Source organism: Trichomycterus rosablanca, chromosome 8 (genome assembly GCF_030014385.1).
Source record: "Trichomycterus rosablanca isolate fTriRos1 chromosome 8, fTriRos1.hap1, whole genome shotgun sequence".
NCBI lineage: Eukaryota > Metazoa > Chordata > Actinopteri > Siluriformes > Trichomycteridae > Trichomycterus > Trichomycterus rosablanca.
Genome location: NC_085995.1, coordinates 6,074,726 through 6,091,173, shown reverse-complemented (window position 1 = coordinate 6,091,173; position 16,448 = coordinate 6,074,726). Strand labels below are relative to the sequence as shown.

The following is a 16,448-nucleotide window of genomic DNA, read 5'->3' as shown; positions in this document are numbered from 1 at the left end:
ACACACACACTTGCTCATTCATGCTCACATGCGCATCAACACATGCACACACTCATGCATCCACTCATACACGCACACACACACTTCGTTGTCTTTCCCTCCAAACATTTTCTTCCTCACTAATGTCTTCTCAAAGCTAAGCTCCTCTTTACATCAGATAAAACTGCCCTGATTCTGTCTCAGACCGCTTTTTCTCACCATGGTTTTAGGCCAAAATGTACCATAGCAACAACACCCCAACACCCAGCCCCCTACTTCCCACATGTCTCCAGCAGTAAAATGTCAATATCCCAGTGTAGAGCAGCCGTGTTTCATTTACGCAGAGATCAGCTGTTTTTGCTGCAGAGCATGTTATGTTAGCCAGCTTTTTTTAGACTGTGAGAATGTGTGTGTATATACAGTATATGAGGAAGTGAACATAAGAGATATTTTGGCTATAATTACATAATACAATAGAAAATGTTTTATTTCATTTAAATTTCATCAACCACTTTCAGGGTCACAACAGTTCAGGTCAGGGTCACACAGGGTCCAATTCAACAAAGAAGGCAGGAGTACACTAGACAGGGCACCAATCCATCAAGCTTAACTGGTCTCATTGTTCCTTTTTAATTGATTTTTTTTCTTTTGGCTGCTCCAGTATTTAGTATTGGGAGTTGCCAAAGCAGATCTGGTCCACACTAGATTTTTTTTATCTAGGCTTGGGACCAGCACTGGGGACACTGACAAGTGCACCTTCCAATGGCTAGGCTGTTTTTGCCACTCCCTTCCCCCATGCATTAGCTACATTAGCCAAGAAATAAATCTTCTAATTAGCAGTGTAGCTCTGATATTTGCTTTAAAATAATAAGAGATTTCTGTTATTATACTGTAGCCTCTTATAAAGAACCAGCTTACTGTAGTTTTAAGCACCAAACAGTATAGACTGTACAGATAATACTTACTTATGATCAGTAAAGTGTAAGAAAAATTGTGTAGGATGTTCTAAGCTCATAGCTTTGACAGATTGAGCATTCAGCTTTTTTCATTCTAAAAAAGAGGCAGGTTCTTTTAAAAATTCGACATGGTCTTTAACATCCAGTCGTGGTTTGCTCTGGCACTAAAGGAAACCAAACCTACCATGGTAAAACTATAAGATGAACATTTATTATAGATCACATACAGTATACACTGATCAGTCATAGCAATTTAAACATCCTTGTTTCTACACTCACTGTCCATATTTGTAGTTCTACAATTACTGACTGTAGTCCATCTGTTTCTCTGCATGCTTTGTTAGCCCCCTTTCATGCTGTTCTTCAATGGTCAGGACTCTCCCAGGACCACCACAGAGCAGGTATTATTTAGGTGGTGGATCATTCTCAGCACTGCAGTGACACTGACATGGTGGTGGTGTGTTAGTGTGTGTTGTGCTTGTATGAGTGGATCAGACACAGCAGCGCTGATGGAGTTTTTAAACACCTCACTGTCACTGCTGGACTGAGAATAGTCCACCCAACCAAAAATATCCAGCCCACAGCACCCTCTGGGCAGCGTCCTGTGACCACTGATGAAGGTCTAGAAGATGACCAACTCAAACAGCAGCAATAGATGAGCGATCGTCTCTGACTTTACATCTACAAGGTGGACCAACTAGGTAGGAGTGTCTAATAGAGTGGACAGTGAGTGGACATGGTATTTAAAAACTCCAGCAGCGCTGCTGTGTCTGATCCACTCATACCAGCACAACACACACTAACACACCACCACCATGTCAGTGTCACTGCAGTGCTGAGAATGATCCACCACCTAAATAATATCTGCTCTGTGGTGGTCCTGCGGGGGTCCTGACCATTGAAGAACAGGGTGATAGCAGGCTAAAAAAGTATGTAGAGAAACAGATGGACTACATTCAGTAATTGTAGAACCTCAAAGTGCTTCTATATGGTAAGTGGAGCTGATAAAATGGACAGTGAGTGTAGAAACAAGGAGGTGGTTTTAAAGTTATCGGTGTATAAGCGATTACTGTAACATTGATTGAGATTGTTTAGAGCTACTGGGGTGTTTTTCCTAACTTGCACCTGGGGAGCAGCAGGTGGCGACTGCTACTGAGCCTGACAGGCATGAAACACAAGTTTACACCCAGAGAGAACAATCCACAAATCCACACACACACACACACACACACACACACACACACACACACACACACACACACACACACACACACACACACAATTAAGTCAGTTTCCAGTATATCTGGTGTTATGATGAGTCTGATCTGATGTGGCACAGTTGGGTGCTTCACAAACAGATGCAAAACATTTCACCACAGACTAATCTCAGCACATATCACCAAGTCTGACAGGCAGAGTAAATGTCAGGTGTCCTGTCATCAACTGCAGGTGAGACAGCAAGAGTTCATGTACTTGTGTATGTTTTTCTTCAGGAACTGGAAATCTATATCCGTGCCCCCCAGTACTTCTTTTTCATCCAACACAATGCCAGTGCCACTTTAGAGAACCAGAGAATCTTTTTTAAGAATCAGCCCACGTTTCCACTGACTTAACAACCAATCCGTTACATAATAAAATGTGGGAGTTTACAAAAGCGCAGTAAAACAGAAAAACTGTGGAGGATTTAGGTTATACTGGGGCACATTTTACCTCCCAAACCCTTTATCTATGTTTATGTACAGCTTAGAAATATTAAAGAACAAAAAATTTTTTATGTGTGTATCTGCTCAGAGTTTGTTTACATCAGTTATATTAGCATTACCAATACCAGTACTACTCCTACTACAATCATGACAGCTAGTATTAGTACTAATCATAATGCTGTTATTTTACTACTGCTACTATTAGTACTACCCCTACAGCTACCACTACCAGTACTACTCCTACTACAACTATTATTACAACCACTACCAGTATTACTTCTACTTCAACAAATACTACCACTACCAGTACTTCTTCTACTACAACTACTATTACAACCACTACCAGTACTACTCCCACAATATTTGTGTATTATATTTTTCATTAACTAATTAAATTTTTACACTGTCATTACATACGTTATTTGTCTTGTGGGCAGTACTATTTCTGGTTTACCATTTTACAGCAACCACAATACACATAATATCATAAAATCACACAGCAATATCCCACTCACTTATGTTCGTACCTGTACACCTCAACCCAGTTTGTAAGAAGGGAAGTTATGTGAAACACACATGCTCCAGAAGCAGGACTATAAAACAGTAAATTTGTTCAATAGTTTGTTGGTAAAAACTTTTTTAGGTTTTGTTGTGTACCTGGAATCACATCCCTGACCAGCAGGGGAAGCTGTGTTGAGAGTGTAAAGCCATGGGAGTTCAGCACAGTGTCTCTAATCACCTCCACCGTCTCCTTCACTGGGTAATGGTGCTGGCCTCCATTCTCTGAACGGCTCGACTTCCGGTCCCACAGAATACGCTCCCTTTTGCACACAAACACATAAACACTCATTTCTCACCTGTAATAGGCTTTACATAACAGCCACTTCACTCCAAAATGCTTTTAGTCTTAACTATCTTATTGTTGTCTCATGAAAGATATATGATGTAGTTTGAATGTAGGGGTGACAAGGTGGTGCAGCAGATAGTATGGGCATTGCTCAAGTCTATGGTCCATGTTTGCATGTAGTTGCCAGTAGAAGGACTACATTTAATTTTAAACTTTGTAGTATGGCTTCGTCATACCTCACTGGTGACCACGAAAGACTACAGCTAATGACATGTTGTTACTATTAAAATAGGGCTTGTTTGACTGCACTCATTTAATTAAATCTCAGCTTTTATAGTTAGTAAGTCTATGAAGCGCTGACCAGTTCTCAAAAGGTGAATTATAGATTTTTACGAGTTAGAAATGGTGCCGTTTCTAAGCGAATTCTGCTTATTATATCATATTTACATACAACTGTATTTATAAAGTATATGGAAGACTGGCCTCTTTGTCAAGGTCAGAAAGAATATCCAAACTGTTATCTAATTGCTAAGAGAAAATATGTCCAGCTGGTCAGATTAAATCCATGAACCAGCAAAACAGGTCTACCATAAATTAAAAGCTGCTTGAAAATTTATGTAACTCCCACCAACAAGCATGCTTAACAAAAGAAAATATTTAATATTACATTTTTAATGTAAGACCTTTACACCAAACACTATCACATACACTATACTGTTCAGCTTGGTGTTTTATGCTTATGGCCTGGGATGCTGGCTGGTAGACAATCATGAGAAATTACGATTGTGAGCAACAGTGTTGTCATATTTGTTGTTAACCCATAACAAACTTTGAAAAGAACTAAAAACATGAACTTTTTTGGTCAAATACGTTCATGTTGTAACTTCAGTTATCAGAACAAGAACAGCTTTAGAAATTTGTAAAGACTAACACACTTTAATACACTTCAATATGATGATCGATTTGGGCAAGGTCAGCAGAAACACTGGGTGTACTATTCAGTCCTGTTGCACAAGAGTGAAACTTAATTTATAAACTGCATCTGGTCTAAATTCTATGTTCTAGTTTACAAGCTCATGTTGCCTTGAGGTTTTTCTAGATTCAATTCAGATATGCAAAAATAAACTCTGTATTTGGTAAGACTAGGGTGCATGACAAGCTATCAGTCAAACGTATTCACCCGTTACTGGGAGCGACCTGAAGGAGTCGTGTGTGTTTTACAGAAACTAGCACTGTCAGCAGCTGAACGCTGCATACAGCAAACAGCATGTAGCAAAACTGGCTAAAACTGAACAATGAGTACTGACCTGCAAACACAATCAACATAACAAAGCAGCTGGAACATTTCAACATTTAAACAAACGATTAGCACCTTGTACAGCATGGCTCAGGCAAACACAAAGGAAATCTATGAGTTTGTTTGCACAGGAGTGTGTTCATGCCAGAATATTTCTTTTTTCTGTGCTCAACAGTAGATCTAATGAGATTCGGATGATCTGGATGATGTGCTGTACTGATTTAAACAGGTAGATGTGAGCGTGTACCTGCTGAGGGAGTTTTGTGATCGGCGGAGCCATCTTCCTACGACCTGCTCCACCCGACGAACCCTACGAGGGGATCGACTCCTACTCCTCTCTCTTTCCTCCATCTAATTGACTGATAGCAAGAAAATGACAAAGAGAAAGAACAAGGAAAAGAAGATGGAGTTAAAAGAAGTCAAGTTCCCTTATTGCAGTCTATAGTTGGACAATAAATCATGATCAAAATAATGATTTCAAATTATTTTAAATTAAATCCTTATCAATTGTATATACTAATTAATTAAACAACTTTCTCAGGTATTTCATTAACTGTGATACTGTTTTAGTGACAATGTGTAATTAGAATCTACTTATTTATACATAATACTTGGCAACTGGCAATTCTGTGGTAGTTTGTTTTAATTATTTTTTTTATTTTTACTATTGTTTATTATGTATTAAATGCTGTGTGTATTTTGTATGAGCTACATTCAAAATAAGGTACCATAGTAATTCCCCTAAGGGGATTAATAAAGTGATCCCATTCCATCCCAACTCATCTCATTTAATCCAGTCCCATACTGTTCCATACAATCTAATCCTGTTCCTTCTCATCCGCTTTATAAAGAGTTTAATCTTTGCCTCCTGCCACTACCTGGGAAGAGATTTTCATTTTGTTCCCATGTCTATGTCGGTTTCCCACCTCCCAAAGACATTTAAAAGAAGGATTTGCTGACTGTAGCGGAGTTCTTTTGTGTTAACAGCTTTCTTGCAACTTTATTCAGCCTTTTATTAAAAGCTTGCAGCCATTTCTTCAGCAGCTTGTTCTAAAACAAGAACTGCTAAATGTAAAGCCACTATGCCTAAAATGCGGTGATGAGAGCTGTCACTAAGCAATGGTTTTTGGCCACAATTACTTATACTTATAGTATATAACCTATACAGTGTCAAATTTTGTTAGTGGATGCATTTTATTTGTTGTCGTTGTCCAATAAGCTGAGTTCATGTATTTCAGCCACAACAAGTTAGTGGCAGCGTTTTGAAAAATGCACTTTTATGTCCCAGCATTATGGTGGGAGCAAGGTCCATAAATATATTGTTTGATATTGAAAAAGCTTCAGTGGCCTGCATTGGACCCCACGGCCCACTAAACACCTTGGGATAAATGGCACATTCAATCGCTGAATCGAGACAGACCCTCTCTTACAACTATTCAGCTTCTGACCTCACAAACGTCCCTTTGGCTGGATGGACACAAATTCTCACAGGCACATTTTGAAATCTTGTGAAAAGCTCTTCCAGATGAGAGCAGGCTGTGCTTGTCAGGGTATTTGAGTACAAGCTGGTGTAAAATCCCAAGCTGATGTTTTAAGATGCACTTTTTTACATTTGTACCCACAATACATTGTGTCTCAGGACTGAGAATAGAGACCCATGGTGTGGGCTCACACATACACACACACACACACTCACACACACACACACACTTACACACACACACACACACACTTACACACACACACACACACACACACACACACACACTCAGAGCTAAGATAAGATATCCCCATCAGTGGGAATCAATCCCATCAATGTACCTTTATAACCCTTGTACTCTGTGGTGGCGTTTGTACAAGCTGGCAAGCAAAATGCAAAGGATAAAGGATACAATCAATGTGCTTAAATATGATGAATAGCAGCGCTAATAAAACTAGCTGATCGATAAGCTCATACCCTGACTGTAGAACTGCATTCAATCACGATATGGAGAGGAGAGAGAGAGCATGAGGGGTAAAAGAAAGTGAGCGAGAGGGTAAAAGAGGGCAAACCAGACTGCAAAATTTCTTCAGGCAACTTGACATGAGAAATAACCATTAAGAAAGAGCTCATTCATGGTTCTAACAATGTGGCCTCCTTCCTTTCACGATTTCACGTGTCCTGATGGTGACCTCAACATCATTTTTAAGTGTCACATACAAAGCTCCGTCCGTATGATACAAAGCTTCTTAATTCTGAGCTGCTATGGCAGACATGGTCAAAGTCAGGCTTCTCTTATATAATACATCTATACACTTATCCAGCATTTTATTAGGAACACGATTACACCTGCTCATTTATGTATGTAAGCAAGCAGCCAATCATATTTTAGCAGTGCAATGCAGCAAAGCATACAGGATACACAAGAGTGGCTTTTAATAAACAATTAATAAACGATCACACCGGCCAAGCAGGAAAATAAAGTGAGCGACAGTTCAGTGGCTAAAAAAGCCTTATTAATATTAATAAGAGAAATTAGAGGAGAACAGGCAGGCTGCTTTGAGCTAATAGGAACGATAGGGTAACTCAAACAAACACTCTTTATCACTTGCACAACACACTGAACCTTGAAGCTCCACCAAAAGAACATCAAACTGAGTTCAACTTCTGTCAGTCAGGAACAGGAACCTGAGGCTACAGTAAGCACGGGTTCACCATACCTGGATAGTAAAGGGTTGTAAAATATTACTTGGCCTGATAAATCTCGATTCTTCCTGGTAGGATGAGAATTACATTACCAGCATAAATACATGGACCCTATCTGGCAGTTTAGACCAGCCTCTTCAGTCACCAGATCCAAATCCAACATTAGTATTGTTTAATTACAAGATAATATTGTGTAGTGTAAACCCTAAATATGACCTTGTGAGAATTCTATGCTTAATTGTTATGTTTACAAAATGTATAGGATGTAGTTTTATGTTAAATGTTTTGTCTATAAAGTCAAACTTTGTTTATAGTTAAATGTACTGTAGTTTTACACTTAAAATGCAGATTACTAGCAGACTATAAATTTATTTATTAGGATTTGAACGTCATGTTTTACACTCATTGGTTACATTCATGACAGAACAGGTAGTTACTCGTTACACAAGATTCATCAGTTCAAGTTTAATGTCAACCACAGTCACGGACCATTTTTAATCTCCAGTTCACCTCACTTGCACGTCTTTGGACTGTGGGAGGAAACCATAGCTCTTGGAGGAAACCCATTCAGACATGGGAAGAACATGCAAACTTCACACAGAAGGGACCTGGACCGCTCCACTTGGGGATCAAACTCAGGACCTTATTGCTGTAAGCCTTTTTGCTGTGACCCACTGAGCCACCGTGCTGCCGGCTACTAGCAGACTACTACTATTTTTATTATTATCATTTTTCCTAGAGCCACGTTACCCAATTGAGTAAATGGTTTCAAGTTTTGGCAAATGGTAAGGTCTGGACCTCAGGGGCAGTGCGGTGGAGCAGTGGATAATGCTGTCACCTCACAGCAAGAAGGTCCTGGGTTTGGTTCCCAGATGGAGTGGTCCGGGTCCTTTCTGTGTGGAGTTTGCAGTGTTTCCCTGTGTCCACATGGGTTTCCACCAGGCGCTCCAGTTTCATCTCACAAGTCCAAAGACATGAAGTCAGGCTAAATGGAGGTACTGAAAATGCCCAAAGTGTGAGTCTCTGCCCTAAATTGTGACCTGTCCAGGGTGTTTCCTGCCTTTTGTCCAAACTTTTTTACAATTTTAAAAGGTTACATGACTTCTTTTAATGTGTCAGGAACTGTGAAACTGTCCTCACAAACCCTGTGTATGTGTGTGTGCGTGTTAGCTTAGCATTAGAGGATTAAACTGCACTTCCAGCAGGGTTTTGCCAGCAGATTTTCTCCCTCTGTACTGATACAGACTGATTCAGATGGAGCTGACCTAAGATGGACAGCTGCTGTCCATCACTCATTCCATAATTACTCTTCTACTCTGTATGACTACACTCCACTTTGTGAATGTGCACTGTTACAAATGTGCATTTTAGTTGGCTTTTGGAAGGTTCTTTATAATTACAGTATTAATTATTACAGTATTAATAATTACAGTATTAATGATTACAATATTCACTTAGGTCCAAACAGACCACACAACTTTTTAATGGGACGTTGGGTTGCTGTTGTTCTGCCTCTCTCGTGTGATCACTCAGGTTTGTTGATGGTGGACGAGGTGGCCACTGAAGTCCCGTGAAAGCTCTGGCTGTGTTACGTCCAGTTCTCTCCTTTAGTTACGCTGTAATAATAAGGGTTGCCAATTTCTCATGCTGTTCTCTGCACAACTGACATTTACTATTAATGATTTTGTTCATAACACGTTTTAATTACATCTTCTGTTTTTTTTTTGTTTTTTTTTACCCCGAGGTTGTTCTAATGTAAAACTTTTTACCCACCTGAGACTTTGAAGTTGCCATGCAATAATGCCATAATTCTTTATGCTTTTTACTGGTTATAACTTATGTTTGAAATCATTTTATATTATATCTGTGGTTTGTTTCCAGGTCACCTAAAAAGGATTTGAAGTTTTTTCCACTGTTGCCCTCATCTTGCTCAATAGTTTTCTGGTTTTTGGTCCTGGTCCTGGATTCTGTATACCTGCTTTGGAACAATGTATGTTGTAAAAAAGTGCTTTACAAATTAATCTGACTTGACTTATTCAAACTTTAACTTTCTGTAATCAGACCTCACTATTGGAGATAATTTATTCTAGTACTGGATTTTTTCCCCCCACTCAGCAGCAGTTCCCAATTCCAGCTCAATAACAGCTCAGCTGTCTGCAGTCCAGCAACAAATCAGTCTATTGGTATTTGATGCAGTTCCTCTGTTACTCTGCAGCTACAGTTTTTAATGCAGTATTCATTATACAATCCTAAATCATTCCTGCTGACACACACAGAACTAGCACACCTTTACCAACACGCTTTAGCAATCTGGCAATCTACATTTTATTTCTCTATCCTATAATCCTATAAATCCTGAGGTAATACTCAACAGACCCGCTTACCTACTGCCAAGCGAAAGAGATAATGGACAGTGGAATCTTTGATTACCTTTTGCATATCTGTAATACTACTGACACGTTGGATAACTTGATTTCTGCTAGTAGGGCATGTCAGTCGATCAAATATCTTGACTACAATTCGGTGCAGTATAATGTCCGTGCAGTAATGCATCACATGTGACTTGTTATTTGATCGTCTGTACAGTCTACAACTGGTTAAAATCACTCATAAATGTATCAGCTGTACAGTCTTCTGTTCTATCAAATTATTTGTAGTATTTCTTACAAGTAAAAACTAAATAAAGAAATTTCAGCTTGTTTTTGTGCATCTGACTCTGCAGAACTTGCTACAAAGTTATATACACTAATATACCCTCTGGAAAATGCAGCATTTACAAAATAAATAAAGAAATAAATAAATTCTAGAAATGCAACACACAGTCTGAAATATGTCAACTCACCCTCTGTGGATTCAATCAGCTTTAATGAAGATTTCAGTGGAATTAAAAAAGAACAAACACTGTAAACCTCTTCATTGTAAAAATAACTGAGGTGAATCCTGCTGTCATGCTATATCAGATTAGCTAATTCCTCCATGATTAGCACAATCGATTAAGGTCAGTAGTGTGGTTTCAGAAAGCCCTCTTTCAAACAAACCACAGCTTTTAATAACATTCTGGTCAAATGACAAAGATCACAGTAAAATGCTTGGACAAACAATATCTTCTTGATTTGAAAGGGCTGCTAATTATTAGCATGTAGACTGATTGGTATTGCAGGACACAGGCCCTGTCAGGTTATTGGTTAAACTATCTAAGTATGTTCATGATGTCGTTAATCTTCACAAGGGTGTCGGTTTCAAGTGTATTTTTATCTGACCACAACAAACACAGTGTGCTATAAAGCACTGAAGAATTCAGGAAAGGCCAGACAGTTTAATCCTGCTAGGTCAACCACATTAAACAACAATGCTTTACAGGGTAACAGTTTGGTATTGAAGTTTTGCTTTTTTTTTTTTCACCAAAAATGTTGTACTTACTGTAGTGGACTTAACATTTATTACTTATTTATTAAGATTAGAATGTTTTTTTCCTGATCTTATGATAAAACCATATGCACTTATGCTAAAATACCTGGACAAAATCTTAATTAATTACTGACCAGTATTAGTGAATGGTTATGCTAGCCAACAAGAAATTAGCAACATATTCACCTATATAAAAACACCTGAAAATCCCTACATGATAAAATGGCTTAAGGCCTTATTAAATGAAAAACATAAGCATAACTGGGATTCCAAAGTGCAATTATTATACCATTATAATTATTATTCATTTATAGATTTTTGCATTTTGTCATATTTCACCTAATCATCATCACTGCCAATAAGTATTTTTAAGTAAATTTAATACCATCACAAACCAAAAACTGTGATACTGGTTTGTGTTGTTTTCTTATTATAAATTCTTTAAATTATATATATTAAAAATTAACTCATTACTTTAATACTATCATCTATATTGCAAAAATTATGGACACCCAGCCATGAACTTGTTAAACATCCTGTTCTAAAACCATGGACATTATAATGGAATCCCCTCCTATGTTTTCAATTGTAACAGCTTCTGCTCTTCTAGGATGGCTTTCCACAAAATAGATAGATAGATGAAAGGATGGATGGATGAATGGATAGCTAGATAGATACTTTATTGATCCTAAAGAAAATTAAAGAATGTAAAATAAATATGCGTAACTGTCTTCCCCTATTCAGTTATTTGTAGGGTTAGCACTGGTGTTGGATGAGAAGTTGTGGCTTACAATTTGAGTTTTAATTCATCCCAGAGGTGTTTATTGCGATTGAGATCAGGGCTCTGTGCAGGCCACTAGAGTTCATCCACACCAAACATGTCAAACCATGTCTTTAAGGATCTCTCTTTGTGCAAAGTAAAACAGTTGACACGATGTTGAAAGCACTGTGATTATTTGAGATCATAATACTGTATTTTTTTACCTCATGCCTACTTAAAATGCAATTGATCTTACCTCAGAGTGTTTTGTTTCTTAGATGCTTCAAGGTGCAGAGATTTTTCAGTTTGATACGTAATCACATCCTTCTTGTCCAGGTTTACTAAGAGGTAGGGAAGGAGCGTTTTTACAACCATCGGGACCAATCAGTGAAGAGATCTGCAAGACAGAGAAGGGATGAGCTTAATTAAATGTGCTGGTTTTAAATTACTGTGCCACTGCATATGGCTTAACATAATAATAACACAAGTTAATGTGTTAATGCACATAAGCTTTAAAGAATCCTTTTTTGGCTTGGCACCAGATGGCAAAAGGATGCCATTCTTAATAGTGTGGACATGCATTTTTAACACTAGCGCATCAATAGTAATGTTTCAACTCTGTGCCCTGGACTCATTCTTGTTCTAGAATGCTCTGCTTTCTAAATACTTTATTTATTCTATAAAATGTCAACTACAGTGCCATGAAAACACAACTGTCCCTCTTCTGATTGCCACTACTTTTTTTCGTACTGGTCCCACAAACCAATATGATTTTGGAGTAAAAGCATTCATCACATTTAAGTAACAAAGTTACCCAACACCCATATCACACACAGGGAGCCGTACCACGTATGACATGCTGTGAATTCTGTGAACACCCCTTAGCTACTGCACACGGACTCGACCAGTCAGCAAAGCACTGCGACATAAATATAAACATTATTTCACATATATACATGTGTACAGTACAATACATTTTTAATTACATATTACAGATTGTTTGGAAGCTGGGAGCAGAGCCAGGGTTAGCCATTGTACAGTTCAGTGGCTGCTTGGCAGAGCTGGGATTCAAACCCACAGCCTTCTGATTAATAGCCCAGAGCCCTCACTGAGCTAGCACTGACAATCTACAGGGGTTGGACAAAATAACTGAAACACCTGTCATTTTAGTGTGGGAGGTTTCATGGCTAAATTGGACCAGTCTGGTGGCCAATCTTCATTAATTGCACATTGCACCAGTAAGAGCAGAGTGTGAAGGTTCAATTAGCAGGGTAAGAGCACAGTTTTGCTCAAAATATTGCAATGCACACAACATTATGGGTGACATACCAGAGTTCAAAAGAGGACAAATTGTTGGTGCACGTCTTGCTGGCGCATCTGTGACCAAGACAGCAAGTCTTTGTGATGTATCAAGAGCCACGGTATCCAGGGTAATGTCAGCATACCACCAAGAAGGACAAACCACATCCAACAGGATTAACTGTGGACGCAAGAGGAAGCTGTCTGAAAGGGATGTTCGGGTGATAACCGGGATTGTATCCAAAAAACATAACATAACATGCCCAAATCACGGCAGAATTAAATGTGCACCTCAACTCTCCTGTTTCCACCAGAACTGTCCGTCGGGAGCTCCACTGGGTCAATATACACGGCCGGGCTGCTACAGCCAAACCTTTGGTCACTCGTGCCAATGCCAAACGTTGGTTTCAATGGTGCAAGGAGCACAAATCTTGGGCTGTGGACAATGTGAAACATGTATTGTTCTCTGATGAGTCCACCTTTACTGTTTTCCCCACATCCGGGAGAGTTACGGTGTGGAGAAGCCCCAAAGAAGCGTACCACCCAGACTGTTGCATGCCCAGAGTGAAGCATGGGGGTGGATCAGTGATGGTTTGGGCTGCCATATCATGGCATTCCCTTGGCCCAATACTTGTGCTAGATGGGCGCGTCACTGCCAAGGACTACCGAACCATTCTGGAGGACCATGTGCATCCAATGGCGGTGCCGTGTATCAGGATGACAATGCACCAATACACACAGCAAGACTGGTGAAAGATTGGTTTGATGAACATGAAAGTGAAGTTGAACATCTCCCATGGCCTGCACAGTCACCAGATCTAAATATTATTGAGCCACTTTGGGGTGTTTTGGAGAAGCGAGTCAGGAAACGTTTTCCTCCACCAGCATCACGTAGTGACCTGGCCACTATCCTGCAAGAAGAATGGCTTAAAATCCCTCTGACCACTGTGCAGGACTTGTATATGTCATTTCCAAGACGAATTGACGCTGTATTGGCCGCAAAAGGAGGCCCTACACTTATTGTGGTCTAAAACCAGGTGTTTCAGTTATTTTGTCCAACCCCTGTATGTCTTTATACATTTAAACTGATTCCTCATCAGTAATCCAGGTATTTTACTCTGATTTCTCATAATCTGATTAGGGCCATATTCATATTATGATAATCAAATATGTCTACATGGCTATTTGGACCATCAGAAACTGACCATAATTATATAATTATAGGTTATTATAAGTGCATGAACCCCACTTTTATTTCAAATGAGACACTGCTAGCTTTTTTTCTTTTTTCTTACTGTCTTCTGCTGCTGGGGATCCCTGACTGCATTTGAGGAGGGTATATTTTCTGCTCACGCCTCCTCCGACCCGTGCACAGTCCTTAGTGGACCCTTCTTTTCACCCATGCTTTCTGCACAGGCGCCTCTATCTGCTAACCAGAGTCCTTACACAGTGTTTGAAGACCCCAAATGGTGCCCAACCGACCGGTGGCAGAGCCGAGATTTGAACTGTGGTTTTCAGAATCTCAGCGCTGGTGTGCTAGTGGAATACCGTTTCAGGTATCACCACATCATCTCTTTTGAGTTCAACATAAAATTGACTAGGCTGTGCCAAAACCCAACTTCCATTCCAGCTTTTTTTTTTAACTGATTTGTATTTTATATAATTGTCAAGCTTTCTAAACCAATCAGTTTGAGCTCCTGGACAGATGACCTTACATCTTTCTTAAAATGTCTCTGATTCAAAATGGAACACAAACATTAATGTCATAATCATACATTTAAACGTAGGATTCTTAGTAAGATTTTGTAAACAAGCCCACAAGGATTCTGATACTATCACTGCAGCAGAAATGCACCTCAGACTTCTTTCTTTTTTTATGAAGTCCTTTTTTCCACTTTCTTGCACCCTGAAATCTAGGCTAACTGTAACCTGTCTATGAATAATGAATTTGGTTATTGCAGCAACTGAATTTTTCCATTCATCACTTCCCCACAGAGCAAGAGAGAAAGAGATAGATGACGGCTGTGGAAGGATGTAACTACATTTTAAAAATTAAGGAGCAGAAAAAGAAAGAAATTGAGAATGAATAATAAAACATGAATAGTTCTGACAAATACAATAATAAGGCAATAAAAAGGATCAAGTTAAAAAAGACACAAAATAAAAGCATCACATGGAACACAAAGTGCATTTCTTTTAAAATAATAATGAAAATACAGAGAAAGCCTGACTCCTGAGGTATTGTGGAGGGTGGTGATAGTGCAGGGGAAGGCTGGATGGGTGGGTAAGGTGTGAACAACAGGGAGAAGAGGAAGGAAAGAGTGTGAGAAAGAGCTGAGTGAAGCAGACTACAGCAGGCTAGGTCTGCAATACAGCAAAAGCCTGCGTGATGGCATATTCATTACTGCAGTCAGTGCCCCAAAAAACAGACAAACACAACAAACAGATCCTTTACCTGCTGACTCCAAACTGCTGTATTCAAGACTCAAGTTCCTTTTAACAGCTGTGCTTTCCAAAAATACTGATCAGCCTGGCAGACTGTTTCTTTTGCCATGTTGTGGCTATAAATACTCCACATGCAACAATTACTATGTCAACACAAGCATGGAACACCACCTGTGATTCAGCCCGGCCAGCCTCTGAGTTATAGCATGACACCCTCAGCCAGTGAAACAAGTTTATTCCGGGTAAGTGGTTGCTTATTGACCGCCGTGTAATCACAGTGAATCTATGGACATAAGTGTGTGCATCATCACTGAACGTTTGATGGCAATCGATAACAATCTGCATCCGAAACAGGAATGAGTCAATCCGTCTTGAATCTGACAGAGATTCGAATCAATGCGTGGCAGTTTATGATTCCCTCTGAACTGGTTCTGAACCAGGCTGATGCCAAAGATCATCAACGTACTGTTTTTCCTTCCAGAAATAAACTGTGTTTAATAAATGGCTTATAGAATCAGAAGAATTATTACTATTATTTGACACCAGTTTCGAAAAAGCCTGTTGTTACAAAAAAGGGAATTTTCCCACAGTGTATCATAAGTTTTTATTCTACCAAACATATAGATTTCTAAAACAAAATAAGACTAAAACCTGGTCCATGCCTCATTAGAATGGGAAGCAGATTATATATATATATATATATATATATATACAGTGTATCACAAAAGTGAGTACACCCCTCACATTTCTGCAAATATTTCATTATATCTTTTCATGAGACAACACTATAGACATGAAACTTGGATATAACTTAGAGTAGTCAGTGTACAGCTTGTATAACAGTGTAGATTTACTGTCTTCTGAAAATAACTCAACACACAGCCATTAATGTCTAAATAGCTGGCAACATAAGTGAGTACACCCCACAGTGAACATGTCCAAATTGTGCCCAAATGTGTCGTTGTCCCTCCCTGGTGTCATGTGTCAAGGTCCCAGGTGTAAATGGGGAGCAGGGCTGTTAAATTTGGTGTTTTGGGTACAATTCTCTCATACTGGCCACTGGATATT

General features: G+C 39.2%; 1 protein-coding gene across 1 annotated transcript in view; it reads right to left on the bottom strand.

Annotated features, from left to right (window-relative positions):
- The window catches only part of frmpd1b (FERM and PDZ domain containing 1b), a 36,463-nt gene that overhangs the window by 11,615 nt on the left and 8,400 nt on the right, over positions 1-16,448 (bottom strand). Inside the window, exons 2-4 of the mRNA XM_063000956.1 lie at positions 11,893-12,033; positions 5,030-5,141; positions 3,296-3,459 (exon numbers count right to left, since the gene is read on the bottom strand). Coding sequence (XP_062857026.1) covers positions 3,296-3,459; positions 5,030-5,133 — 268 coding nt within the window. The 5' untranslated portion in view covers positions 5,134-5,141; positions 11,893-12,033. The remainder of the gene's footprint in view (positions 1-3,295; positions 3,460-5,029; positions 5,142-11,892; positions 12,034-16,448) is intronic.